Source organism: Dasypus novemcinctus, chromosome 9 (genome assembly GCF_030445035.2).
Source record: "Dasypus novemcinctus isolate mDasNov1 chromosome 9, mDasNov1.1.hap2, whole genome shotgun sequence".
Classification (NCBI taxonomy): domain Eukaryota; kingdom Metazoa; phylum Chordata; class Mammalia; order Cingulata; family Dasypodidae; genus Dasypus; species Dasypus novemcinctus.
Window position 1 is genome coordinate 92913296 of NC_080681.1, and position 25485 is coordinate 92938780.

The following is a 25485-nucleotide window of genomic DNA, read 5'->3' on the forward strand; positions in this document are numbered from 1 at the left end:
GCAGTGAGTGCTAAAACCCTTCCAAGGAGGGGCCGCCCCAGAGAGGCTGGCCGGGGTCTCATGTCTTCCTCTGGGGTCAGCATTGGCCAGGAAAGAGCAGTTTGAGTGAGCTGAGGGAGGGGGAGGGAGGGACAGAGCGCTCCTGGGAGTCAGCCTTAGGCTGACGAGTGACCAGGGTCCCCAGGGGTCTAGGAGAGGGCAGCAGCAGCTTGACCTTGGGCCAGCGGCTTCCCCCACCCAGCAGAAGGGGCATCCCCCCGGATGTCAGCGGGGTCTCTGTGGGCCAGCCAGCTGCAGGCAAGGGCAGAGCAGTGACCCCTGGATGCCCCGCGCTGATCCAGGCTCGCTTCCCTCCCCCTTCTAGGGGCAAACTGCCCTCAGTCTGCCATGCCTCCCTGGATGGACCCCTGAAGCCCAGGCCCTTACCTGAGGGGGGGGAGAGGCTGCTGCTAAGGTGGAGGGGCTTTGTCTGGGTCTGATGGGGACGGGGCATCGCTGCTTGCTCAAGGCCTCCCCGAAGGGAGTGGCCTTTCTTCCTCCTCTGCCCAGTGGGCCCTCTCCACCGTGGACAGCCCACTGCAGGCAGCAAGCTGGGCTCCCCCGTTAGGCCGGGGCTGGTGGGAGGTGCTCGGCACAGCCCCCAACTCTTCTGTCACGGTGAGACCCCTGGGCCTCTGCAGGGAGGCCCAGAGGCGAGGAGGTGGTTGGGGCCCTCGGCCCCGGTGGACAGGGCCTCCTCATTCTCACCACCCTGCCGGCCCCCTCTCCTCCTGAGCAGTCACGGGGTGGAGGACCTAGGGACCCTCTAGCCCCCCTCCTTTCTTTACACTTAGGAAGAAACAGAGGCCAGGGAAGAAACAGGCAGCCAGAGCCTGTGTTGTCCAACTGCCTGGGTTCAAGCCCAGTCTGTCGCCTACTGTGCCCCAGGAAGTTCCTACACCGCGTTGCCACTTCACCTCAGCATCCTCTGAAAACTGGGAATGGCAGCAGTAGCCCCTGGTGGTTCCTGAGGACACTGAGGGGTTTATCCTCTCGACGGAGAGTGGCGCCCTTCTAGGGGTTAGCTCCTGCCGGGTCTGACCTCCCTGTGCTCCTGCTCTCTTCTCATCCCCTGAGGCCAAATCAGGCTGGGGTCACCTCTTCAGACCAGCTCCAGAGCCTTCGCTCTTCACTCTTCCTCCCTCAGAGGGCGGAGTCAGCAGCATGCCAGGGTGCCCAGCTCAGTTCGCCCTCTGAGAGGCTAAGACCCTTCAGAGCTGCCCCAGGAGAGAGGCGAGGCACCTGGGCCCACAGGGCCTGTGCTCTGTCCCCCCTGACCCCTGAACCCCAGCAGCTCACAGCCAGGCCAAAGTGCTTCGGGCTCCCGCTGTGCCCTTGGCAGTGCCACATGTGCCATCTGTCTGCTCCAGGGTCCGAGCCCCAGGGAGCGTTCTCCTGCCTTGGGAAGCTGCCCTGGCCTCTCTGCACATCACACCCACCCCTCCACCCCAGGCGGCCCTCCAACTGCACCCCCGCATCTTGTGTCCTCGTCATCAGAACGTGCTGGCATCAGAACAGTTGCCTCCCAAGCTGTCATTCCCTGGAGCAGCAACCTGAGCCAGTTAGTCCCACTGCCTGACCCTGCATGCGACACGGGCGCCATACATGGGTCATTTTGTCATTCATATTACTGAGTGTCACTGTGCTAGGTCTGGGGCTATACCAGTGAACAAAACCAATGAAAAGTGTGCCTTTATGGAGTTTAAATTACAGTGGGAGTAGTTAGTAAATAAACAAATGAGTAAGTATATATAGTATGCTTGGTGATAGGTGCTAAGGGGAAAAATGAGATGGGGGGGTGTTTAGGGGAGAGGTATTGCAGTCTACGGTGAGGAAACAGCAGGTAACATTTGTGAAAAGCTGCGAGCTGAGGAGGGATGGTAGTAAGCCCCTGGACATCTGGGGGACCGTGTCGCTGGCAGAGGGAGCTGCAAGTGGGAAGGGCCTAAGGCAGGGGCTGCCCGGTGGCTTGAAAGTCCTGTCTACATATAATAACATGACTTCAAAATGCTGTTTGACCTAATGTAAGGGGGAAATGGAAAGCAGAAATGAGAATATGAGGCTATGAGTCTCTAAAAAAGAGTCTGGAGGTTGTCAGAAGGAATCCCCTTATGCACAACTGAGCAGAATCTGAGAGACAGATAAAGTAGATACAACCCCAGGTATTGGTTCTTTTGAGGGCTAAAGAGACCCACGGGTTCTATGGTCATGGCAGATGGGGTTCACTGCCATGGCAGATGGCCCTTCTTTGGAGCTGGTGTTTCTGCGTGATGGAACGACTCAGATGGGATCTCTTTTCACAAGACTTTCATGCTACTTTACTGGAATTGTAGTTGGTGCTGGGGTTTTAGATATATTTAGGGGATTTGAATCTCTGGACTGATAATATGACACCCAGGCCCAGAGCCTCAACAGACTTCAGCTCCTACACTTTGATTTATTGGACTTACCCCACTCAGCTAACATCGAGTTGAAGAAGGTCAACCACCACACCATGGAGCCTAGAGTGTCTACAACTGAAAGCAGGAGGAGTGCATCCAGTATCCATGTGGAATCTAAGCCCCCACTTGGCATAGATGAGCAATAGACACAACCAATCCAATGTCCACAGAGAAAATGTGGAATGGGTGTGGGAACGGTAGCCATGGTGGCTGCTGGGTTTGGGGAATGGGAGGAAGAGATGAGATGTGGAGGCGTTTTCGGGACAAGGAGATGTCCTGGGTGGTGCTTCACGGACAATTACGGGACATTGTAGATCCCCCCAGGGCCCATTGGATGGAATGTGGGAGAGTGTGGGCTATGATGTGGACCATTGACTATGGGGTGCAGCGATGCCCAGAGATGTACTTACCAGGTGCAATGGATGTGTCATGATGATGGGAGAGAGTGTTGCTGTGGGGGGAGTGGGGGGTGGGGGCGGTGGGGTTGAATGGGACCTCATATTTTTTTAATGTAATTTTAAAAAATAAATAAATAATTTAAAAAAAAAAAAAAAAAGAAAGACAGTAGGGAGCCTGTATGGCCGAGCAGGGTGGGGGGAGGAGCAAGGCGAGCTGGCAGGGCCACGGCAGCCCTTGTGAGGACATGGCCCTCACTTGGAGTGATGCAGGAAGGTTTTGAGCAGGCGTGAAGGGCCCGCCCTGCATTTTAAAAGGGTCCCCTGGCTGCTGGGTAGAGAACACCCTGAAGGGAACAAAGTTGTGACCACAACCAAGAGAGGTGCCTAGTCGTGGCAGAGGGGGTGAAAGGAGTCAGATTCTGAATATGTTTTGAAAGGAGAGCCAATGGGATTTACTGATGTCTCAGGGGCGGGAGAAGCATGTTTTTGCGTCAGGAATTGCCTGACATCCCCCTCCTGTCCTCCTGGTCCAGCTGGAGGGCCCGCGGGCAACTACCCATGGGCCGAGCCGCGGCCACCCCATCGCAGAGCCCATCCCGGCCTCGGGAGCAGTTGGAGAGGCATCTCGCGCCCCTGCCCGGGCCCCGGCTCTGAGGCCTGTGGCTCTCAAGGGGTCAGGGCCCCAGGCCCAGGGCTTCCCAAGCTCTTCCAGTGCTGTCCTTCCCCTTCCTACTCCCAGTGGGAAGATCCCTGAAAGAGCACCCCTAAACTCCCCACAGACCTGCCTACGCCCCTGCTGAGCTGGCCTCTGCCCGGAACCTGCCAGTCCCCACACTGCCTGCAGCTGACCTCCCCTGTCCCTGCGGGCAGAGCAACAAGTGGCACCACCCAGGCGGCTTCGAGGTTTGCTGGATGTTCTGTCCTCCCTCTGTCACTTCCTTCCTGTGAGCTTTGGTCTCATAGCTTAAATTCTCTGGACCTCAGTCTTCTCATCTGCAGAATGGGAGCAATAATACCTACCTCTCGGGGTTGTTGTGGGAATAGAGCCTAAGCGCCAGGCCACCACCCAGTCGACACCCTGCCCACACCCCCTCCCAGCACCACCCGAGCCTCGCTGTCACCTGTGCTCGCACGACATGCTTAGGAAGTGAGTTCCATCCCTTCAGGAATCCATCCCATGTCTTGTTCCCTCCCTGGACTCCTGGGCACCTTGACTTGATTAGTAGGTTTGTGATGGGGCCTTTTGGCAGGTGTCTGGAGAGAGCCTTCCAGAGGGTGTGAAGCAGACCTCTGGGGTGAAGTTAGGTGGCACTTCAACAAGTATTTCTTACTTCAGTGGTCACATTTTATTTAAGTGTGTTTAAGAAAAATATAACTGAAGTGTGAAACCTACGATTTTGGGGCTGTGAGCACTTAGGACGAGGCTCAAGAGGGGGTGTCACCCCGGGAGCTGCAGGCCTGTGAACGTCTCTGATGGCCTGTTCCACCCTTAGGCCCTCGGAGAGCACACGAGGTGCGGGTCCCTGGAGTGGACTCTCAAACACCCACCCCCAAGGAGCATTTCCTCCGGTGCATCCTGCAGGCTCTTATGCGGCTCTTGGGAAGAGCGCCTCCAGAATGTGGGGACGTGGCAATGGGGGGGGGCAGACTTCTGGAGTTCGGGCGCTCTGGTCTGCGTCATCTTCCGTGATATCATGGGAAAACCACTGGGTCTGGAGTCTGAGAGACCTGGACTTGGCCTCGGCTCTTTCCTGATGTGCGATTTGGAGCAGGGTGCGCAGCCTATCTGTATTGGCTCCTCAGCCGGAGGGTGACAGTGTCAGTGCTATTCTCATGGGCGTGCAGTGGGGATTACATAAGACCACAGACTTACATGAGCAGCATGGAACCAGTACAGATGCATGGAAAGGGGATCGTGGAGTGCCTGGAAAGCAGCTGGTGATCCCCCAGCCTGGATAAAGGCAGGATAGATTTGGGGTCGGGAACAGGGCTCTAAGTCCTCACTCCACCGCCTGCTGGCCGGGTGACCTGTGGGCCTCTGCTGGCTCATCTGCGAAGTGGAGAGAGAAATAGTCATCAAGCAGAGGGCTGTCCTGAGGACTAAATGAGTGGCTGCATGTCCAGGGCCCAGCACAGCGCCTGGTATACAGTAAGTGCTCAGTAAGTGTTAGCTTGCATGGTGAGTCCTGCAGCTCCCATGTTGGCCCTTCCTGGATGGCTTTGCACAGGAGGCCATTGACCAGGAGAGCCAGGGAGGGCTCAGAAAGGACGTGACATCTGAGCTAGGTCTGAGGATGAGTGGCTTTAACCCAGGCCAGGGGAGGTGGGGCTGGGCAGGATTATTCCAGATGAAGGACTAGCAAGGGCAAAGGCTGGAGGCTGCCCAGAGTGTTAGCTCCTTGGAGGAACAAGGTGTTGGTGAAGCTGGAATGGGGAAGGAAGGAAGCAGGCAAGTGTGGGGCAGCCAGAGAGGAGAGGTGGGTCAACCAGGCAGGGGCTGTGATCCTGTGATCAGGTGACAGGTTATCAGTGAGGTGTGCAGGAAGGACCTCTGTCCCGTTTCCATCAAGTAGAAGAGACTGTATCACTCATCTCATTTTTGGGAACTGGAGGGTGGGAATGAATTAATGAAAATGATTGAAAAATGTACGTGCTCCCATGCAATTTGGACTGTTTTATACATCCTCAAAGCCTGGTACCCTCACAACTCTACCATATGGCTGGCCCCAAGCCTGACTCAGAAAGAACCTTCTCTGGCTCCCACTTCCACCCACTGCACCCCATGGATTATCAGGCCCCACACCACCTCCTCAGGCTCCTCCCTCTGCTCCTACCAAACTTTTCCCTCTGTGCCCCCCCAGTTTCCTGCCTCCATGCCTCTGCCCATGCTGTTCCCTCTCCCTGGAGAGCCCTCTCCTCCCCTTCATCTCCAAACAGCCACAACCAGCCTGTCCCTGCAAGCCTGGGTCCAGCGCCCCCAGGCCACGGGGCCTCCCCATCCTGCCACCCTGCCACTGCCTCTCGGACCCGTTATTTTCCCTCATCTTGGCATTTATGATTTTCTGTTTTTGTCCAGTAGCTGCTTCCCTGGTGACCAGCTTCAGAGCGCACAGGCAGGGAAAACATGTCATAAAATCCATATACGGTTTAAAATATGTAACTTTGTAAGTTTAAAAAATGTAGACAGTGGGCCCGGTCAGGATGCTCTGTGGCGTGATAGAGCGGCACTTACTCATTCACCAGCTCTGTGGCTGAGGGCAAGCCGCTGTGCCTCTCTGACCTCAGTTTCTTCATCTGTGGAATAGTAGTAAGTGTCTACCTCACCAGGCTGTTGTGAACAGTCAGGAAACTAACGGGCCCTTCAGTTTCCACCATCGCTCTCGGCCAGCACGGAGTAGATGTGCAGTAAATGGTACTGGATCTGTGCTCTGCCAGCCTTTCCAAGTGTCTTCCTCTCATCTGGACTTGGCGCTGTCCACAGGGTTGTCTTCTTGTCCGTGGTGGCTCTGAACAGCGTGTGTAAGTGACACTATGTCCAGTCAGGGCCAGTGCTGTTGTTACCTGCCTGCCGGCTTTCTGGAGACACTGTGTGTTGACTCGGGCCCTTGCTGGGCCCCGGGCCTGGTGCAGGATGTGTGTGGGGAGCGGGCGTCTGCAGCAAGGTCACTGGCGACCTCCTGCTTCGGGAGGCGGGAGGCTTGGCTTCCAGTCCCTCGCCCTCTCGGGCCTCACCTCCTGTTGACCAAGAGGCCTGCTGGCCTCAGAGGGTGTGCGTCGGCCCTCCAGCGCCTGGGGCCTCCTTACTTCAAAACCGCTTTGGTGAGGAGCCGAGGAGCTGGGGTAGCGCAGTGCTGAATGCACTCCTCAACTGTAAAATGTTTGGGTATGTCTGTTCTGAGACTATAGCCCGGCCCTCTTGAGAGCTGCTTTTGTTCTGTCCCTAAAATCCTTCTCCATGAGCTCTCAGCCTGCTGAGAAGAGCACTTCCTGCATCTCTGTGCCCAGAATTTACTGTTTTCCATCTCTCAGGGGAGCCCGGTCACAGCAGGGCAGCTGGAGGAGGGAGACAGCCTCCTGGGAAGGGACACTTCAGCCCCACCCGCCTTCTCCCCAGCAGCGCGAGAGGGCCTTCGGGGAACTGAGTCAGCCTCTGGTGACTACATGGCCAAGGTGCAGCACGGCGCCCTGCCTGAGCCCTGCCCTTTCCAACCCTACTGCCCGGCCCCTACCCCCTTCTGGTGATGCCGGTGCTTCCCAGGGGCTCATGGTGACAGGCGGGGTTTGCAGTGGGAAACATCCCTTCTCCATGCACTGAAGAACGTTCTTCCCACCAGCAGCATCTTCTCCAGGCATGAGAATCAGAAGGATATTTAATCCCAAGAGGAGCAGTGGGAGATTGATGTCCTTCTCTGCTGTTTTCTAGCTATATAACCTTGGGCAAGTTACTTAACCTCTCTGAGCCTCTATTTCCTCATCTGAAAAACAGAAATGACTTTACCCAACTCACTGATTTGTAGTAAGGAATAAATGAGTTTACAGGATTAGCAGGATGCTTTGTAAGTACTAAAGGATCGCAGATGTTTAGTTTGTAGGATTTTGTGCCACTGCTGTTACCTAGTAGGGTACAAGTTCAGTGCTTTCTGAGCCCACCCAGGTCTGGCCAGAGATGGGTATCAGGATACAGAAGCATGGTGGCAAGGACTCCCCAGAGACCACCTTGGAACAGGGGTCTTTGGGATCTTGGAACAAGAAGCATCATTTCAGACTGATGGGGGATGGGGTCAGAGGTACTTCTTAGAGGAAGCAACATCTTTCTTGGTGTAGAGTCTTGAAAAGTTGAATGGGGAAATGGTGTTCCCTGTAGAGGCAGTACTTTGTACCCAGAGCTGATACCAAGAGATAACACAGCATAGGAGATAAAGCAATGAATGAGAATTTAGGAGGCCTTAACCTCCAGTTCTGGCTCAACTCTGTCACCTGCTGTGAGACCCTGGACACATCACTTGACCCACTTCTGCTGAGTTTTCTTGTATGCAAAATAGGGAACTGAACCTGATTCAACTCCATAATGGCTGGAAGAGACCCATTTGACAGAGGAGAAAATGGAGGTCTGCGTGAGGGAAGGGACTTGCCCAAGGCCCTACTGCTATTCAATGACAGAGGAGAGCCTGGGCTCCTTGGCCAAGGTCTTTGTGCCTGTGTGCCGATCTCCGAGGGCTCCCTGGCCCCCAGCTGGCCTTCCTGTGTACCAGAGCCAGTGCTTATCCTCAGTCTTGCTTCTTGTCCATCTGAAGCATTAAATAATCTCACCTTAGCTCCAGAGGGTTGCCTTGAGAGAGAGGGTGTTAACCAGCCATGTTCTGGGCTCAGGAAGCACACTCTGATGTTATTCCAGAGGGGGCACAAGAGAGGAGCCCCCAGCATTGCTCTGCCGGCTGGCCATGGGCACACTCTCCCCTCAGGACTGCCCAGGGCTCCCCAGTTACACAGAATTGTGGAGCATTTTAGATATTTTAGATATCATTGGGTTCAGTGGTTCCTAAATTCTTTAGGGGCAAGAAAACTTTCACAAAGTCTCATTGGACACTCAAGTATGGAAAAGAATAAATACATGTCTGATGGCTTCAGAGGAAGCCTGGTGAGAATGGGGACCTCCTTCTTGACCATTCCTCCCACCCATCAATTGATAGGGTTACAAGTAACCTAGTAGAGATCTTGAGGGATTCCCAAGAGGTCTGCATGGTCAGTTTCTTCATTGTCCAGTGCAGAAGATGGCTGGACAGTTGTATTTTGTCCAGTAGCCTCAAGGCAAAGTCAGCAGCAGCAGCACCATCAGACCGGCCACCTTCCTCTTCCTCTTGATCACCCAAGTGACTTAGAGCTCTCATCAGCAAAGGTGTTGTTTCATATTCCAACAGAAAACAAAGACCCATCTGTGGCTGTCAGAAGCTTTAAAGCATCTTTTGTAGCACTTGTTACTGGAATGAACAAAGTGTCTTAGTTGCCAGAGGTGCTATGACAAATACTACACACAATGGTTGGCTTAACAACAAGAATTTATCGGCTCACAGTTTGCGAGGCTGGAAGTCCAAAATCAGGGCATAGGCAAGGCCATGCATCTCCCCAAAGTCTGTAACATTCTGGTGCTGGCTTGCCACCTTTCTTGGGGTTCCTTGGCTTGCGTCTCTGCCTCCTGTCATGTGGCTGTCTCTCTCCTTACGTCTGCTCTTCTGGTTTTCACTGACTTCGGGCTTTCTCTGCTGTATCCAAATCTCCTCTTTATAAGGCCTCCGGCCTTTCAGATTAAGGCCCACCGTGACTCAATTTGACCACACCTTAACTAATAATAACATCTTCAAAGGTCCTAAGGAATGTGGGTTAAGAGTTCAACATGTCTTTTGTGGGGTACATGATTTACTCCCCAACTCAAGGTAACCAGCTCCAAGAAGTGAGAACAGAGTATGACAAAGACTGGACAGGAGACTGGACATTGTATGAGGTGCAGTTCCCAGTCAGTGAGGTTCACAGAAGTGAATAAGCTTCGCCACTTCCCCTTTACTTACATTTGGGGATTCCGAAAAACGCATGTCTATAGCAACTTCCCGCTCACACTCATATCCAGGTTCATTGTGACTGGGAACAGGTAAAGGGTTCTGGCTAACCGGTCCCCACGTCTTCCCATCTGAACAAGAGTCCATAGAAATGGCATTTCTGAAGGAGAGCTGAGCCAGCAGAATCTGGTCTTAATGGTTGATCTCAATGGCCATAAGCTTCTCCCCTTGCCAGCCTCTGTGAAAAGTGTTCTAGCATCCTGAGAACTGTCCAAAGCTTTAAAAGCACTTAAATGAAGGGAAGCTGAGACATGGTCAGCAAGCAGGAGCTCAAGTCATCCATCAGTTCCTCCTGTGGGGAGCTGTGCAGTAGTTTGGGCTATGCAGTAATTCTGGACAGTAATTTGTTCCTGGATTGAAGCAGTCCGACATTTCAGGCGCTGGGTTGGTGAGGGTCAACTTGTCCATGTAAGGTGTGTGTGGTCCGGTCTACCAACTTGCCAGGGGAATATTGTTTTGTGCTTTTCAACTGCGAATCATCAAATTCCCTTTATTCTTAAACCCAGAATTTCTTCTAAAATGGTTACTCATCATATACCTCTGTCTTCTCAATATAAATCTATTTGGTTTAACTTCACAGAGAATTTTATCGTCCCCTTTCATTTTCTTTATCTGGACCCTGATCCTTTATCCTGCTGATTTCCATTTGAAAAGTAGTCTTGTGTGAACGCTAATGAGAAGAAGGGGGCAAGCTCCCTGTCACATGGATCATAGGTCACAGGAGCTGCTGACGCTAAATCTTCAGCAGTGTGTTCAATGTCAAAGTTCGGATGCTGAGACGTTTCACGTTGCAAGTCAGCCATTCCATCTTCACCATTGGAAATTTGTTCCTCACCACTGTCACCTTCGTCTGCCCCCTCAGGATGGTGCTGCCGTCTGCTGACCTTCCTCTGCCCCGACCTCTTCATCATCAGAATACTGAACCTCCCTGGGGGCAGGATTCTGATCAGGAGAAATGGGCACAAAGGATTCTTCTCTGTGAGGTGCTTCCTCTTCCTTGTGAAGACCCTGACGTGGGCCTGGTCATCATCATCATTCATTGGGGGATCCTGAGTGGTTCTTGGTCCCCTTGGCTGTGGTCTTGGAGGGCTCCATGTGGCTTCTGTAGCCCCATCAGCATGTTGTGGATTCTGTTGCACACTTGGCCATGGCAGGGGAGGAGGGAGGTGGTGGAGAGTCTCTGTCGTGACTTCTTGTTCTACCAGCTGGTCTGTACCTTCCCAGGACCAGCCAGCTGTACCAGCTTCTATGCGCTAAACCACTGCCGTCACTTTTGAGTTGGGTGATGGGGACATCTCCAAGCTTCTTAACCAATCAAAATGGGGGCACTTGGTTTTCCTTACACTGTTGACAACTAAATCCAACCGATCAGTGCCCTCAAGGAAGAGTGCCAGATATAGTGATGTAGATATACTACTCTTCTTAGCATGTAACTTATATATATTATTAAGTTAGCCTCACAACAACCCAGTGAGTACATACTATTATTTTTAATAACCTTTTAATTGAAGCCTATCATAATGTAAAAAAAAAAAATCCAAATCATATTGTACAGGTCCATGAGTTATTTTAGAGTGAACATTCCCATGTAACTATGCCAGGTACCCCCAGGCCAAGAAATAGGACATTTATGCCCCTTCAGTAGATGAAGAAACTAAGGCACAAATTGATTAAGTAACTGCCCAGTCACACAGCTAATAAGGGACAGAGCCTGATGTCAGCCTCAGAGCTTCTGGCTTCTGAGCCGGGCCCCTAGGGAAGGAAGGGTGCTGGAGCCTGGAGGGGGAGCAGGAGGGGAGGGGGAGACCCTGGGGCAGGGCTCAGGTCAGGGCTTCCTGGACCCAGTTACCCAAGAGGCCCTTGATTCGCGGGCAGTGGAGAGATCCCAGGGCTTTAGGCAGGCGAACGACATGGTCATCCCAACGTTGTAACAGCAGCTCTGGCCACTATGCTGAGGTTGGTGTGGAGAGGGCAAAGGAGGCTGGGGAGAGACCAGTTAGGAGGCCACCTCAGAGACCCAAGTCTGATGGGCTCCGGCCGGGGCAGTGGCTGGCTGTAGAGAACAGAATTCACAGGTATGTGGGAATGCACGAGAATGGAGTGAATGAAGCGGGACCCTAGGTTTTCAGACTGGTGTGTCCCTTGAGTCCAGAGATCTCTGAGCAAGCCAGGGTTTGTGTGGAAGTCCAGGAGTGCCCACGTAGAGGTGTTGGGAGGTGATTAAGCACTTCAAGTGGATGGTCCTTGGAGAGTGTCATTAGAGCATCGATTCATTTCTTCTAGAAGGACTGAGCGTCTCCTGCAGGTAGGGCCTGTGGGATCCCTGTGCTTGGCCCCAAGGGGACGAGAATAAACAGAACTGCCCTGGAGGCCTCCCAGTCCTGCAGGAACCCCTCATAAACCGGCATTTACTGCAGTTTGACCCTTGCTGTCAGGGAGAAGCACCAAGTGCTTTAGGAAAGAGGGTGTGTGCTCTAGCCCTGACTCAGCAGGAAATAAAAGCCTGCGTCAGGAGGAAGGGCAGTGTATGGTCTTGGACCCCCTGAGTGTTTCCCAGAGAGTTTTCTAGAACAATAGCCTTTAAAGATCCACCATCAAAAGGAAGGGGCGGTCCTTGGTCAGATGAGTTTGGAAAACACTTTCTCTTATGTTGCCTTCTTGGAGAGTCAGAGTGCACAGCAGCGTAATAAAGGCCCCGAGAAGCCCCACGTTAAGGAACTCATTTGATCTTGTCTGACATCAATTCCCAAGCTTTCTTTAAAATTCATTTTTATTCTTTTAGTTTATTTTAAATTGTGGTAAAATATACACAACCCAAAAATCATTTTAACCATTTAAGTGGACAATTCTTTGCCATTAAGTACATTGATGGTAATTTAATATAACTTTCACCACTTTATATTTGCAGACTATTTTCAGCATCCTAAACCGAAACTCATATTCATTTAGCAATAATTCCCCATTCCCCCCTCCCCCCACCCCTTGGTAACCACAATGATTCTGCTTTCTTTCTCTATGAATTTTTTAAAGCCATCCTTCTGTGGATTAGCATCTATTAGCATCTCTTAAATTAGAAGCACTGATCTAGCAGGCACGTGCTTGCACACACACACACACACACACACACACACACACACACCGCCCCCATTCTACAGGCAAGGAGATGAAAGGACATCGGTGCCCTGTGGCTCCTCTGAGGCTCTGGGCAAGGTCAAGGCTATCTGCTGAGAAGGCCTGACTTGGAGCAGCTCTGGGGGACAGTCAGGGGAGAGGAGACACTGTCAGACTCCCTCGTCACTCAAAGGGCAGCCATTGGGCTCACAGAAGGATTATTCCCCCCACAAAAGCCCTCACAGCAGGCATCCTTAAATAGCTAGAAAGCCTGCTCTGGGGTGGGAAAACCCCATTTCCATGGAGAGGTTTGGAGGACTAAGGCCTGTTGTTGGAAGGCGCAGGCAGCTCAGCCTTGGAATAATAGCTGGGAGGTGCAGTCATAAAACTACACCACAACAGCCACAGCCATACCAGCAGCTCTGGGAGTCGTCCCCACCCCACCCTGCCACCACCCCACGCGGCCACAAGCCGGGTGCTTGATGGGGGCCGCACAGCCAGTAGGAAGCAGGAGTCGAGCTCCACCCCCCACACCCTCCCCATGCCTGCACCCCGCTGCTCAGAGTCAGGCCAGGCAGCTCCCGACTCCACCACGCCGTAGCTGTGTGACCACGGACAAGCCCCCTCACTCCGGAGCTCTGGCCACAGTCTTCCTTCCTGTTTTCTCACCTGCTCACTCCAGGCTATCTGTGCCTGGGTACCGTGTTCCATTGAGCCCCACAGGTAGTTCGGAGCCCAGCTCCCCCATTCCCCCAGACACCTTCCGCAGCCCCCAGTTTCTGCAAGATACTGACCAACCTTTCGAGCCTGGCACCCGAGGCTCCTCAGGCCAGCCTCAAGATCTTCCCACCTCAATTCCCACGGCTGGCACCCAGGCCTCCACGGCAGAATCCCGACAGAGCGCCTGCTACAGAGTAAGCACTCAACAAACGAGAGTTGTTTCTTTTTCCGTGATAGAAGATCGCACCTCTGGCCCTGGCTGGCTCTCTTGAGAGGGTGCTATTTAGTAAGGAATGTTAACAAAGATTAGAAGAGCCATTATATAGAAAGGACTTGGCCTTGAGCCTGGCACAGAGCAAGTGCCAGTAGGTATGAGCTCAGGGGGGTGAGCAGAGGCCCGTGGCCCTCCCAGCTCTGGCCTTCGGCATGGCATGGGTGGTGCACTGGCCACCGAGTCCCAGCCAGGCAGGAGGCCTCTCTAGGACCCAGTCCCTTCCCACTCTAGGCCTTTCCTGTCTGGGAAATGAGGAAGTGGGGCTAGGAGAGCAGGGCAGAGCGGAAACTGGGGGCCTCCTCCAGGCTGGGCTGCTGCAGCTCCCCTGCCAGCGCCTGGCTGCTGTGCTCTTTCCACCTTAAGGACAAGCCAGAGGGGTCCAGGGCAGGCGGGCAGGCGGGGAGGGCACAGGAATCCATGCCATGCAGAATTGTTTGGAGGAGACGGAAATGTTAGGCTGGGAGGAAAGAGCTTCCCAGGCGAGCAGCGTCTTTGGGGCCCCATCATGGGAAGTGGACCAGCCGGAACTCAGACTGGGGGGAAGCACAGGGGACAGTCCTTCCTGACAGTTCCAGCTTGACAGCAGGGGCGCTGCCCAGAGGTGACAGGGGCCGCCTGGGAAACCGTGGGTCCCCAGGTGCCCGAAGAGTGGCTCAGGTGGGAAGGTGTGGCCGCTGGAAAGGACGACCTCCCCGGATGCGGGAGGCCCCACCCACCCTGGCGGTTGGCGGCTTCAAGGACCTTCCAGCACAGATGCTCTCTACAGTAATCTCCAAGCAGTTTTAAAATTCTTAAAACGGGCTGCCGTGGTTGGGGGAGGAGGGTCACGGACCCCACAGCCCAGCCTCCCCCTCTCCACAAATCCCCAGCATGGATTCTAGAGCCAGGGGCTGCTGGAGACTGGAGCACCTCTGCCAGGGGCCACTTTTAAAGGGGCCCGCTTCTTCTGGGCAGTTTCACTTCTCGGAACACAAGGGGCCCGGCTTCTGGCGTCCTGCCTCCCTCCCCTCTCAATCTCGCCGTCTGGTCGGAAGTGGGGCCCCGACCTCAGCCCAGGCTTGGTGCCTGCTTGGGGGTGGTTCTGTGGGTCTGCTCTGGGTCATTCCGAAGTCACTCCAGAGCATCTCCGCTTATCTGCCCAAATTCTTCAGCATGAAGGCACTTCCTGTTCTTAGAGTCACACTGGGCGTCAGTGCCCGGAGCTGCTGCTCTCTTCCCAGCAGCTGATGCCGAGAGCTGATGTACCGTCAAGGAAATAGTGCAAATGCTGTTTCTCGTAGCAGGCCTGCAGAATGGGCCAGGAGGTGCCTGACCGCTCCCCTGCCGTCTCTCAGTCCAGCCGCCCTGAACACTCTCGAATCTGTCTGCTCTTTCCTCCTGCTTGGGCTCTGTGAGGTCACAACAGCCCCTCCCTGGCCTCCAGGCCCCCCAGACCCACGGCATCCTCAGCTCCTGGCCCAGAAGGAGCTCCCAAGCCGGAGTGGAGCGGCTCAGATCCTGCTCATCCCCAGTGGCCCAGATGGAAAGGAGTCCTGCCGAAGCCACCTATGGCCCAACCTGTTGGTTCCTCCCTGCTCGTCCACAGCACTCTGTACCGTCTGCCTCCCAGTTTCTCTCTGGTTTATGATCTTTTAAGTGCCTGATCACACTGGAGATCAAGGTCGCACTCCTGTTCAGCTTCGTAGTTTTGGCTCAGACCAGGCCTTAGTGCACACAGGCATTACATGTGGGCTGTGGAATTCCTGGCACAGCGGGCTGTCCCTGCGCGGCGCCTTAAATGCCCCCCCCCACATGTCGTGATATGATTTAATTTCTGCAGAACTCTGACAAAAGGAGAATCGGGGATGTTTCCAGAACCCCATGTGAACTTCCCCAGTGACCCACAGCTCAGCTCCCCCAGTTCATTCCCCCCAAAGGGTGTGTTTCCTACCCGTTGGGAACTGAGTCTTCTAGTAGCTCCACAGCTCAGTGGGTCATGCCACCTGGCCCTATCTCCTCTGCACAGAGGTCCCTTCCTCTTTGAGCTTCATCGGGAGCAGTGTGTCAGTGCGGAGGCCAGGCCTCCAGGGCACAGTGACTGCTGGACGGACCCCGAGCTCCCTTCGCAGGCTGCCCGCGGAAGGGGGCCTCCGAGCCACAGTGCACGCTTGCGCATCACATCTGCCTCGTACTTTGAATGATTGAATCCAAGTTGCACTCTCCCTGTGGTGAGGGCGGGGGGTGGAGACAGGATGATGTACTTGGAAACAAGATCATAATAAAATCAAAAGTCTGGCAATCTTTAAAATATACGCACTTGGAGCGGAGTTGAGGGTTTTGTGATAAAATACTAGTAACATAGGGAAAAGCCAATGATGTAAATGCAGAGCGGCCTCATAGAAGCTCAGATCAGGAAGGTAACTCGGAGGCCACTGGGTTCATCCCCCCATTTAAGAGAAAAGTGCAGCTTGATGGAGAGTAAGGCACGTGCCTGCAGGTCAGGCAGCCGCTGATACCTGCGTGACCGACTGGCTGCACAGCCCCAACTTTAGCTCTGGGCTCGATCCATCTCTCCTCATATTCTTACTTTATACCATGTTTCTGTGGGGGTTTTTTGTTTTTGTTTTTAAGGTGCTTTTACATGTTAGTCAGAATTGAATAGCAGTTGAGCACATGAATTTTGTAGCCAGACAGACCTGGCTTCAAACGCTGGCTCAGTAAACTTTCTGGCTGTGTGACCTCGGGCAGGTGACTTAACCTTTCTGTGATGCCTATTTCTAATATGTAAATAGGAAAGATTAGAGTCCTTATCTCATAGGGCTGTTGTGTAAAGTATTTAAAATAGTGCTTGGCACCCAGTAAGAGCTATAGGAAGATTTACTAATAGTATTTGTTTTTAAATCTCAATATATGGTTTCCTTGAAAAACTGGAAGATCGGACAACCCCATGCAGCACCTGGCTGGAAGGAGCAACCACAGCCCCCTTCAGAGAGGGACTGCACCTGCCTCCCCATCTCGCCCCTCTTGTAGCTCCTCTGCTTTGCTGATCATGGTGCCAGCCCACCCCTCCTACCGCCCCGAGCCTCCATTTTTGCCTCTGCCCTTAGGAATAAATATCTCCATCCACAGTGTTGTTACAGGAATGAACGAGTCAATCCCCCTGGGCTGGCCCTGTCACAGGCGCCCCGCAGGGTCATCACTAACCCTCTGCCTGCTGCAGGGTCTCCCAGGCTGTTCCTCTAGCCTCTGGGGCAGCAGGACCAGTGACGGGGAGCTCACTGCCTTACGGAGCAGCTTCTTTGCTGAGTCTTTCCCGTATTCGGAGTCCAGGAGCTACAATCTCATCCATCACCATGGCAGAAATGCCATTTAATTTCTAGCAAACCCCCTCTCTGGCATCTTGAGCAGAGGGACCTACCACCCCTTTGGGGGCTCTGCGCCCAGTGCCTGCAGGCTTGGTGGAAGCCGTGGGGCATTAGAACTGCCTCAGCAGAGCCTCGACCCACAACCCGAGGGGCCTTGTGCTTCTTGTGCAGTCAGCGTCTCAGGCCACACCAGCAGTGGGACTGGAGAAGCGGCAGAGGCAGGAGAGGACCTCAAGCCAGGACCATCCATGCCGTGCTAAGACCCCCTTCACCGCCACCTTCTAGCTGCCTGGTGACTTTGGGCAAATCGCATAACCTCTCTGAGTATCAGTTTCCTTCTCTGTTAAACGAAGAGCATAAGACCCTTCTGATCAAGGGGTAATTTGAGGATCTGCTTTTCCTCTGAGCCCGCGAGTCCTAGGGCTGCCGCGTAAGAATGGAAACCCCGCACAGCAGCTCCACCCCCCTCGCAGCCGGCTGGCTCAGCTCCTGACCCGAGGCAGCAGGACGAGAGCGGCTTCCAGGGCTCGAACCAGGCATTCGTACCCAAGTAAATGCACAGAATCCTCTATTTATTTGTGCACACAGGGGTCTGAGAGCCCTGGTGCCAGCACCACCAATCCGGAAACCTGAGTTGGGGCCCTGCTGCCAGAGCTCCCTGGCTGCGTGGCCTCGGGCGGGTCACAGCCCTGTGCCTAGGGCTGTCTGATCTCCAGGTCCCTCCAGCTAAGGATTCCACAGAAACAGCTCTTTTTCTTTAAGAACAAAACTAAACTTTTTTTTTGTTTAATTTTCCACACTGCTTGATACCCCTGGCTTGTCAAAGTAGCAGAAAACAGGCTCAGAGAAATCTCTCCCTGTCCTGGGAGCTGTAAGTTAGCCGTAGCCCAGGCCTGTCCCCTTCCTCCCCGGGCCCCACCAAGGCTTTCTGCTTTCCTGCTCCGGCTCTTTACTGGGCATTTCTCTGCAGCTGTCAACACTTGTGAGGTTCCACCCCACAGCTGGCAGCCTTTCAGGAAGGGCTAGGTGGGAAAAGATGCCATTCTTGTCTATCTACAGTGTTACAGGCCCCTGGGAATCCTGGAGAGGGAAGGTGCTAATGAGACCTTGGTCAGCACCTTTAAAAGTACTTGTGCAGCGAGTGCATGCAGGGGCAGGTGCTGAGTGGAAAGGTCCCTGGCTGGATGATCTTGGCCATGACACTTAAACTCTTTTGGCCTTTTCTCTAAAATGGGGACAAGGTAAAAGGATTGAATGGTGTCAGGCATGTGACAGTGCTTTGGGAGGTCTAAGGGGACAGTAAAGATTGCTGTTTCCCAGGGAAGAGTGACTTGCCCAAGGTCACCCAGATAGAGCAGGACAAGGACACAAACCCAGGTCTCCTGCTGGCCAGGACCCTCTGAGTAGAGTAGTTCTTATCAGAGGGTGAGGAGTGTTTGGTCAGTCCATCGCTGGTCACGAGGGACAGGCTGTCTGCCCCACCTTTCATTGCTCACAGCCAGAGGTTAAACTTGTGCTGAGAGCTTCATGGAGTGGCAAAAGCAAGGATGAGAGTCTGACCTTGACCCCTGCCCTGGGCTCCGGCTGGGGGTTCCACACTGCAGGAAGAATGCAGAACCAGGGAAAGAGAGCCTGGACTTGTGTGTGTGCAGCCACAAACATTTACATCACTGGGTACGAGGCACTATGCTCGGCCCTGGGGATGCACCAGAGAATGAGGGTGACGCGGTGCTAGCTCATGGGGATAATGGGGACTACGTTTATGGAAAGGCCTCACAATGCACACAGCTGGGCAGGTGCTGTGAAGGGGATACCCGCAGGCCAGGGGAGGGGTGCATTAGAGGCCTCCCAAAGGAGGGCACACTTCAGCAAAGCCTTGAAGGACTGCGGGAACTGGTCAGATGGAGGAGGAGGTGGTGCTGGGGCAGGGGGAGGCCAGATGTATGGGACTTTGAAGCCCTGGATGCTATTTGGTACGGTTGAAGGGGAAGAGTAGTGGGCGGGGGTGGTGAGAACTGGTGAGAAAGGAGCTGGGGAGGTGAGTGGGCCAGGTGGCCTTTGGCTGCGTGAAGGGGTGGGCTTTATCCTGAGCGCAGTGGGAGGAGCACCGAACAGGGCTCCAGGGCTGCGGGAGGGGAGCAAGACTAGACCTACCTTGGGAGCACTCCCTCTGGCTGCTTTGTGGAGAAAGGAGGCAGCGTTGTGGGAGAGAGATCTGCAAAAAGCAGCTCTGCTTGGATCTCTCCCCTCCCCTCTCTGTTTCTCCTTCCATTGGGAAGACCATTTGTTGTTTAAGCTTGATACGGAGGAAGAAGTGAAGCACTCTGAGAGCTGCCAAGGTAGATGGACTCCAGCACTTGCTTCTGTGTTGACTTGAGCATAATGAAACCAAAGTGTGGTAAAAGTCAGAGTGGCCGTGCAGCCTGTGTGGGCGTGCCCTCATCTCACCCCCGCAGCAGAGGGGGTGTGGGCAAGCAGACGCTGGAGGACTCCGTCGTTGTGGTGGTCGGGGGTAGTCATGGACCTGTGAGCAGGACTGAGCTGAAGTTGGTGTCCAGGAGTGGCAGAGCCTCCAGTGCAAAGAGGAGACCAAACCATTCTCACTTGCGTCTTCTAGCTGGGAAAAGGGCACCCCTTCTCCGCCTGTCTTCGCCAGAAGCCTGGGTTTCCAGTGGGACAGACAGACATGGCAGTGAAAGCCCTCCATGGCAGTTAAAGCAGTCCAGGAAGCCTGCTGCCTGAGGGTGAACCACTGTCCCATGGGCGCAGACACCCCGTGTTTAGCCATAGACTTAAGAGCAAAGCCGAGTTGTTTCTCCTCAGCCCCTGCCCTGGCCTGCAGTTTCTCCACTTGAACACAAGATGGCGCTTTGCCCCAGATGGGGTGAAAAGTCTGCCGGCTTGAGAACTTGAAACTGGCCGGTCAGGGAGTGTGAAAGTGAAGAAAAGCCTGTCTTAGGTGCCGAGAGGTGTAAGTCGGCCAAATCTGAGGTGGCAAAAAATAGGGTCTGCCTGTATTACTTGTGGACTGTGGGCCAAGAGGTCTGTGCGTGGGTGGGGACAGTTGCTGGCTCCTTGGAGTCCTCTCTTTCAAACCCATCCTGCGACCCCCCTCAGCTGAGCAGGACCGAGTGCCCCTTGTCACTTCCTTACCCCCCTTCCCCCGCACCACCCCTGGGGTTTGGCTGGACCCGTCTGGCAGGGATGTGCTGGCACCTGCCTCCCTCGTGTGCAGGTTCCGAGGTCTGCTCAGCTTCCCCCTCCAAGGCTCCCGTGCCAGCCCACCCCGAGACCTCCTGAGGGAGAGCGTGTCCTCCCGGAGTGTGCCAGGATCCCCTCCCACAGCCCTGTTACCACCCCCGCCTGGGGAGTGCACACTTATAGCATTAGATGAACAGGAGGTTTGGACGCTGACCTCCCAGAGCCCCGGGAGACTCGGGAGGTTTCTTCTAAGTGTGGAAATAAGAGCATCCTGATTTGGCAGCTCTGAGGCCCAGCAGGTGGGCTGACTGCCCCAGGGGGCTCCTGAAAGCTCGTGGCACTTTGTGCTGTGATCTCTGCTGATCCCCAGAAGCCTATGAGAATTGACGCAGCTGTAAAAAACTGGGTCCTGAAGAGCTTCCGGCTTGTCTAGAGCTGGGGGTAGGGGAGAGCACGCAGGGCTCCTGGTTTCCCTTTGCCCAGGACAGGACACACGGCAGTCCTGTCCTCTCCCCTCACTGGGTGTCTGGGCGGCTTCCTGGCAGACCATTTTAGCATTTCTTGCTCCTCGTGGGAGGCAGGCAGGCTTTGGGACAGCAGGTTCTGGTCCCAGTTCTGTAGGCTCTGGCCACGGGATCTTGGGCAAGTCTCTGGCCCTCTCTGAGCCTCTGGTTCTTAAGGGTACTTGTCACCCGAGGCGATCACGATTGAAATTTGGATAAGTGCCCCGGCACAAAGCAAAGAAGCACTTGGTAAATGGTCGGTGCTAGAGCTGTTGTTGTTATTATTTTTCCTCTCGTAGTTGTTACTGTCATTCTAGAGCAGCCAGCTCTGGAAAGGAGCAACTGGGGCTTCTCCCTCCCGGGCAGAGGGAAGGTGCAGCCCCTCCTGTTCAGGGGGCAGGGCAGGCGCAGGGGTCCGTGGTTGAACCCCAGGGCGTCTGTCCCCGGCACCCCCCAGCTCTCGGCTTCCGCATCCTCCACTCCCGCTGTCCACAAGGGCTGGATGAAGCTAGCAAGCGTGCGTGTCCTCGGCGGTGGGAACCTGCCTCTTCTCCTCCTTTTGTTTCCTTTACCATGACGCCTGTTGCTCATAGGTACAAATCAAACGAAGAGTATGTATATGTGCGAGGCCGCGGCCGAGGGAAATATGTTTGTGAGGAGTGTGGAATTCGCTGCAAGAAGCCCAGCATGCTGAAGAAACACATCCGCACCCACACTGACGTCCGGCCCTATGTGTGCAAGCACTGTCACTTTGCTTTTAAAACCAAAGGTAAGAGACAGTCAGCTGGGGCGCCTGCCCCTGCCCGCTGCTGGGAGCTCCCCTCTGGGAGCCCCGGCACAGAGCTCTTTGCCTGTTGCCTGGAGCAACCCACTGCCTGGGTTCCTGTCCCACTCAGTGCCCAGTGGCAGAACAACTGACTCCAGGCAGGGCTGTGGCGTCCCCTGGCTGCCCCCACCTGCCCTTTGGACTCCACACACGCCCCCTGTGCCTGTGAGCTTCTGCCCCACCTGGCGGCACTCTTGAGAGCCCAGGTCCTGGTTTTGCATTTTCTCTCATCACCCCTTCCTTTTGCATGTCTCCTTAGCCATTTGTACACTGATCTGATGGACTCCAGCATCCACACTTCTCACTGCCACTCTTGCATTTGGAAATCCATTCCACTCCAAGCCACTTAACACACTTGCATCGTCACTTCTCATGCCAGCGTGCGCCCCTGCCTCCACCCGCCTCGCCAGTCCACCAGGCCCCTGCTCCGCCCGGCTTCCCTGCAGCTCTCAGCACAGGCCCTCTCGCCCCTCCGGACCGGCAGCCAGGCTCTTCCTGCCCCTGCCAGGCTCCACATCAGTGGCAGGACAGGCTTTGGCAGTTGCCTGTGAGAGGAGGAAGGTCCAGACATTGAGGGCAGGTGTCCCGGGAGTTGTGATGGGAAGTGGTGGTGGCCTGGCCCACCTGCAGCCACGCAGGACTCTCGGGTGGAGATGGGATTCTTGGATCGAGCTTTTCACCTCTGCTAATTCCATTGGCTGCTCCTACAGGACAGGCAGAGAAGGCATTTGCCACTTGCTCACTGCTTCTTGGCCACTGAGCAGCTGAGGTGCTTGGGAAAGGAGGTCCAGGGCTCATGGCACCCTGATGGCTTCAGCCTTGCACTTGGCAGATTCCTGGATCATGGATTGGGGGTGAGGGTCCTGCTTCTCTTTTGAGCACATTGGGGGCCTCCATGCTGGCCCCACAGAAGCCATGAAGTTCCTCAGTGGTTGGAAGGCAAGGGCAGACTTGAGCTTTGCCCCTCGTTGCCTTCCATTCTCTTGGTGCGTTGAGCAGCCACTTTGGAGAAGACTCCAGCGAAGTCCCCCAGCCTTCCTCACTACCCCCATCCTCGTGCTCTCTGGTCCCTTCCATTCTCTCTCTGTTAGGTCAGGGGGTGAGTTTGTCACCTCCACGACCGTCTCCCCATTGCTGACCTCCTGGCCCTCTTAGCTGACCCCTTGCGCTCTTCTGTCTTCTCACCCACCTCCTCGTGTTGAGCTCAATTTCCTTCTGAGGTTTTGGTTTGGGTGGAGGCACCTGCACTCCTTCCTTTCCCTTGATCCTCTTCTCTCTTGGTGTCACATAAGCAGTGTCCCAAAGGGTGCCCAGAGAGGTAGGCAGGCTGGGAGACCCCCACCTGTCCCACTGATGCACCAATGGCACCCCGGTCCCTAGAGCCCTGCCTCAGCCGCAGCAGCTTGGCTCAGCGTGCGTCAGCCCAGGTCAGGGCTCTGTCCCCTCCACCCTTGCTTCCTCTGGCCTTTGGGGGCCAGTTAGGGCTTTGTGGAAGGGAGAAGTAGGAAAAATGGACAGATGGGCTAAGTAGCAGAATCCTCACCTCTGAAGGCCAAAACCCTCTTGTGCAAGCCCCCTTGAAGGAAAAGAACATGACTCCTGAGAACAGATGGAGTTGTAGCTATGCCCAGGTCTCCTGCCTCCTGGCCAGGACCCCCATCATTGTCTTCTCTACAAGCAGCAAACTGTCTCCTCTGGAGAGGCTGACAAAGGCTGTGGTCCCATGGTCTCCTGTGCCCAGGCTGTGCCCCTGGGACCACGCTGTTCCTTTCTCAGCATCAATTGCCCGGGCCCAGAGCAAGCCTCCCAGCCCAGACAGGCAGCCCAGACAGGGCCACGTGGGCACACCTGTGCCCAGCACACAGCCCAAGGCCACCCACTGCTGCAAGAGCCATCACCCTGCCATGGGAGACTAGACACATCCATCCTGGCTGTGGTCTCAGCTCACTCATTCCCTCCCGAGGGTCCCTCCTCAATTCCACCTGCCTTGGCTATCTTCCCAGGTCTGGTCGAGGCCTGGGTCTCTGGTAGGAACATTTTCCCTGGAAAATGCCTTTACCAAAGCCCCACCGAGGCTTTCTTCAGTCCCTTCCCTGGCTCTCTTTGTGCCAGGACAGCCCTGGAGGGCCCACAGTATCTAGCAGAGCAGGGGGCTGTAGACCCTCCGCCTTTCCTGGGGTGTGGCCTGTCCCCAGAGCCCAGTCCTGAAGGCCAGTGCCTTGAGACGCTGCTCTCAACCGGGACCAAGGAGTGTGCCAAGCTCTTTCTTGAATGTTCGTAGGGCCTTCCGGAAGACAAGCACCGTCAAGAGCCCAAGCACTGAGCAAACCTGAAGTGGTGAAATCTCAAACTCTCTGGCTGGCAAGGAGAGGGGCTGGGTGGGGGCGGGTGGCAGGTTGAGTCTGAGAACGCCTCCCTGCATGCCAGCGAGCAGACACTGCAGCTCGTTCTCCCTGGGCACCTGTGTCCTCTCAGCACGGTGGCCCTTCCAGCCATCAGCTCAGGTGACGCAGGCTGCCCTCCTCACCCAGGCCCTCTCCTCTCAGAGCCTGTCGACGTTTCTCCACTCCCCATTACTCCTGAGCTCTGGCGTGCGCCGGGTGGGCTGCGCAAGAGCCAAGCCTGCCTGGGCGTGCCATAGGTGGCCTCTGGCGCCCTCCCTTCACCAGCTCCTGGCTGCACCCTTCCCTGGGGAGTCCTTTCTGTCCGTCTCTGTCTGCCTGTCTGTGTCTCCGTCTCTGTGTCAGACGTCAGGGCGGCAGCTCGGGCCTCTGGGAGCTGGCTGAGGAGCGGCTCAGGGGTGAAACCGGGCAGGGCTGTGGGGAGGTCCTGGGCTTTTCTCCTCTCAGGTGGTTCCCAGAGGCCAGTGGGGTGTCTATGCCGTGTACAGACCCTTGCGCCGATCGCCCAGGGGACAGAGATGGCAGCTGTGGACAGGCCGCGTGGCCTTAAGGCTGGCAGAGTTGGGGGTGAGGGCGGTTGGTCAAAACCAACAGGCAGACAGGGTCGTTGGCCGGTGCTCTTAGCAGGGGTTCCGTCTCTTCCAGACCCCCACCACTTGCCATCTCTTGCCTTTCCTCCTCCATTCCAGGATTGTCAGGTTTTGGTGGGTCTCTGGGATGAATGAGAGAAGCCGTGACCTCTGCTGGACGAGGCGAGGCGCTGCCCCTTGCCAGGAGAGGACGTCCAGGCTGAGAGGCTGCCCGCAACCACTAGGCACACCTCCTTCCTTCCCAGAGGCGCCCGGAGGGGAAGGTCATGGGGGCCAGGATTGAAACTCAGGGCTGCTCACTCGGCGCCCGCACCCGAGCCTCACACCAGCCCCGACCAGGCAACGTCAGAGTCACATCAGGTTCCCAGCTCCTCTGCAGCCTCCAGGGCTGGGGTGAGGAGGCACAGGCCTTTGGGGCGCTCCCTGGTGCTTTCTCCCGAGAGCCCCTAAAGCCCACCCTGAAAGGTCAAGCCATTTTCATCACGATCATCTTCTTAGCATCTCTCTTCTCCACATCTGGCATGTTTTGTGCACGGAGTCCACAGGGGCTGGGGACGGAGTGAGGTGGTGGGCAGGCCCCGTGGTGTGGGCGGGCAGGGAGGCTTGCGGGGGCCGTCTGCGCTCTGCCTGCCCACTCTGCCACCTCTCTACATGCATCATCTCATCAGATCCTTCCAGAGTCCCCGCCAGGTGGGTATTACTACACAGTTTGCAGAAACTGGGGCTCAGAAGGTTACGAAACTTGCCCGAGGACACACAGCCAGCAAGTGGCAGAGCCCAAACTCACACCCAAGGTTGTCTAGCTCCTGATCCATGCTCGTTCTGTTTTGCCAGAGTACAGAGTGAGCACAGCCCTGGAGTCCTGATTCTAGTTAGGACTTTGTGCTAACTAACAGTGTGGCTTTGGGCTGATTGGGTCACCAAGTTGGTTAACTGGACCACTCCATGGCATCCCAGCACCTGAGACAGCCAACAGTCCATCTGATGACACCGCCAGCCCCAGGGCCCAGAGTTTATCAGAAGCA

General features: G+C 55.2%; 1 protein-coding gene across 2 annotated transcripts in view; it reads left to right on the forward strand.

Annotated features, from left to right (window-relative positions):
- Window positions 1-25485, forward strand: part of HIVEP3 (HIVEP zinc finger 3) — a 521951-nt gene that overhangs the window by 481822 nt on the left and 14644 nt on the right. For both annotated transcript variants that reach the window (XM_058303790.1, XM_058303791.2), the window contains one exon: window positions 21236-21411. In XM_058303790.1, the coding sequence (XP_058159773.1) occupies window positions 21236-21411 (176 nt within the window). The remainder of the gene's footprint in view (window positions 1-21235; window positions 21412-25485) is intronic.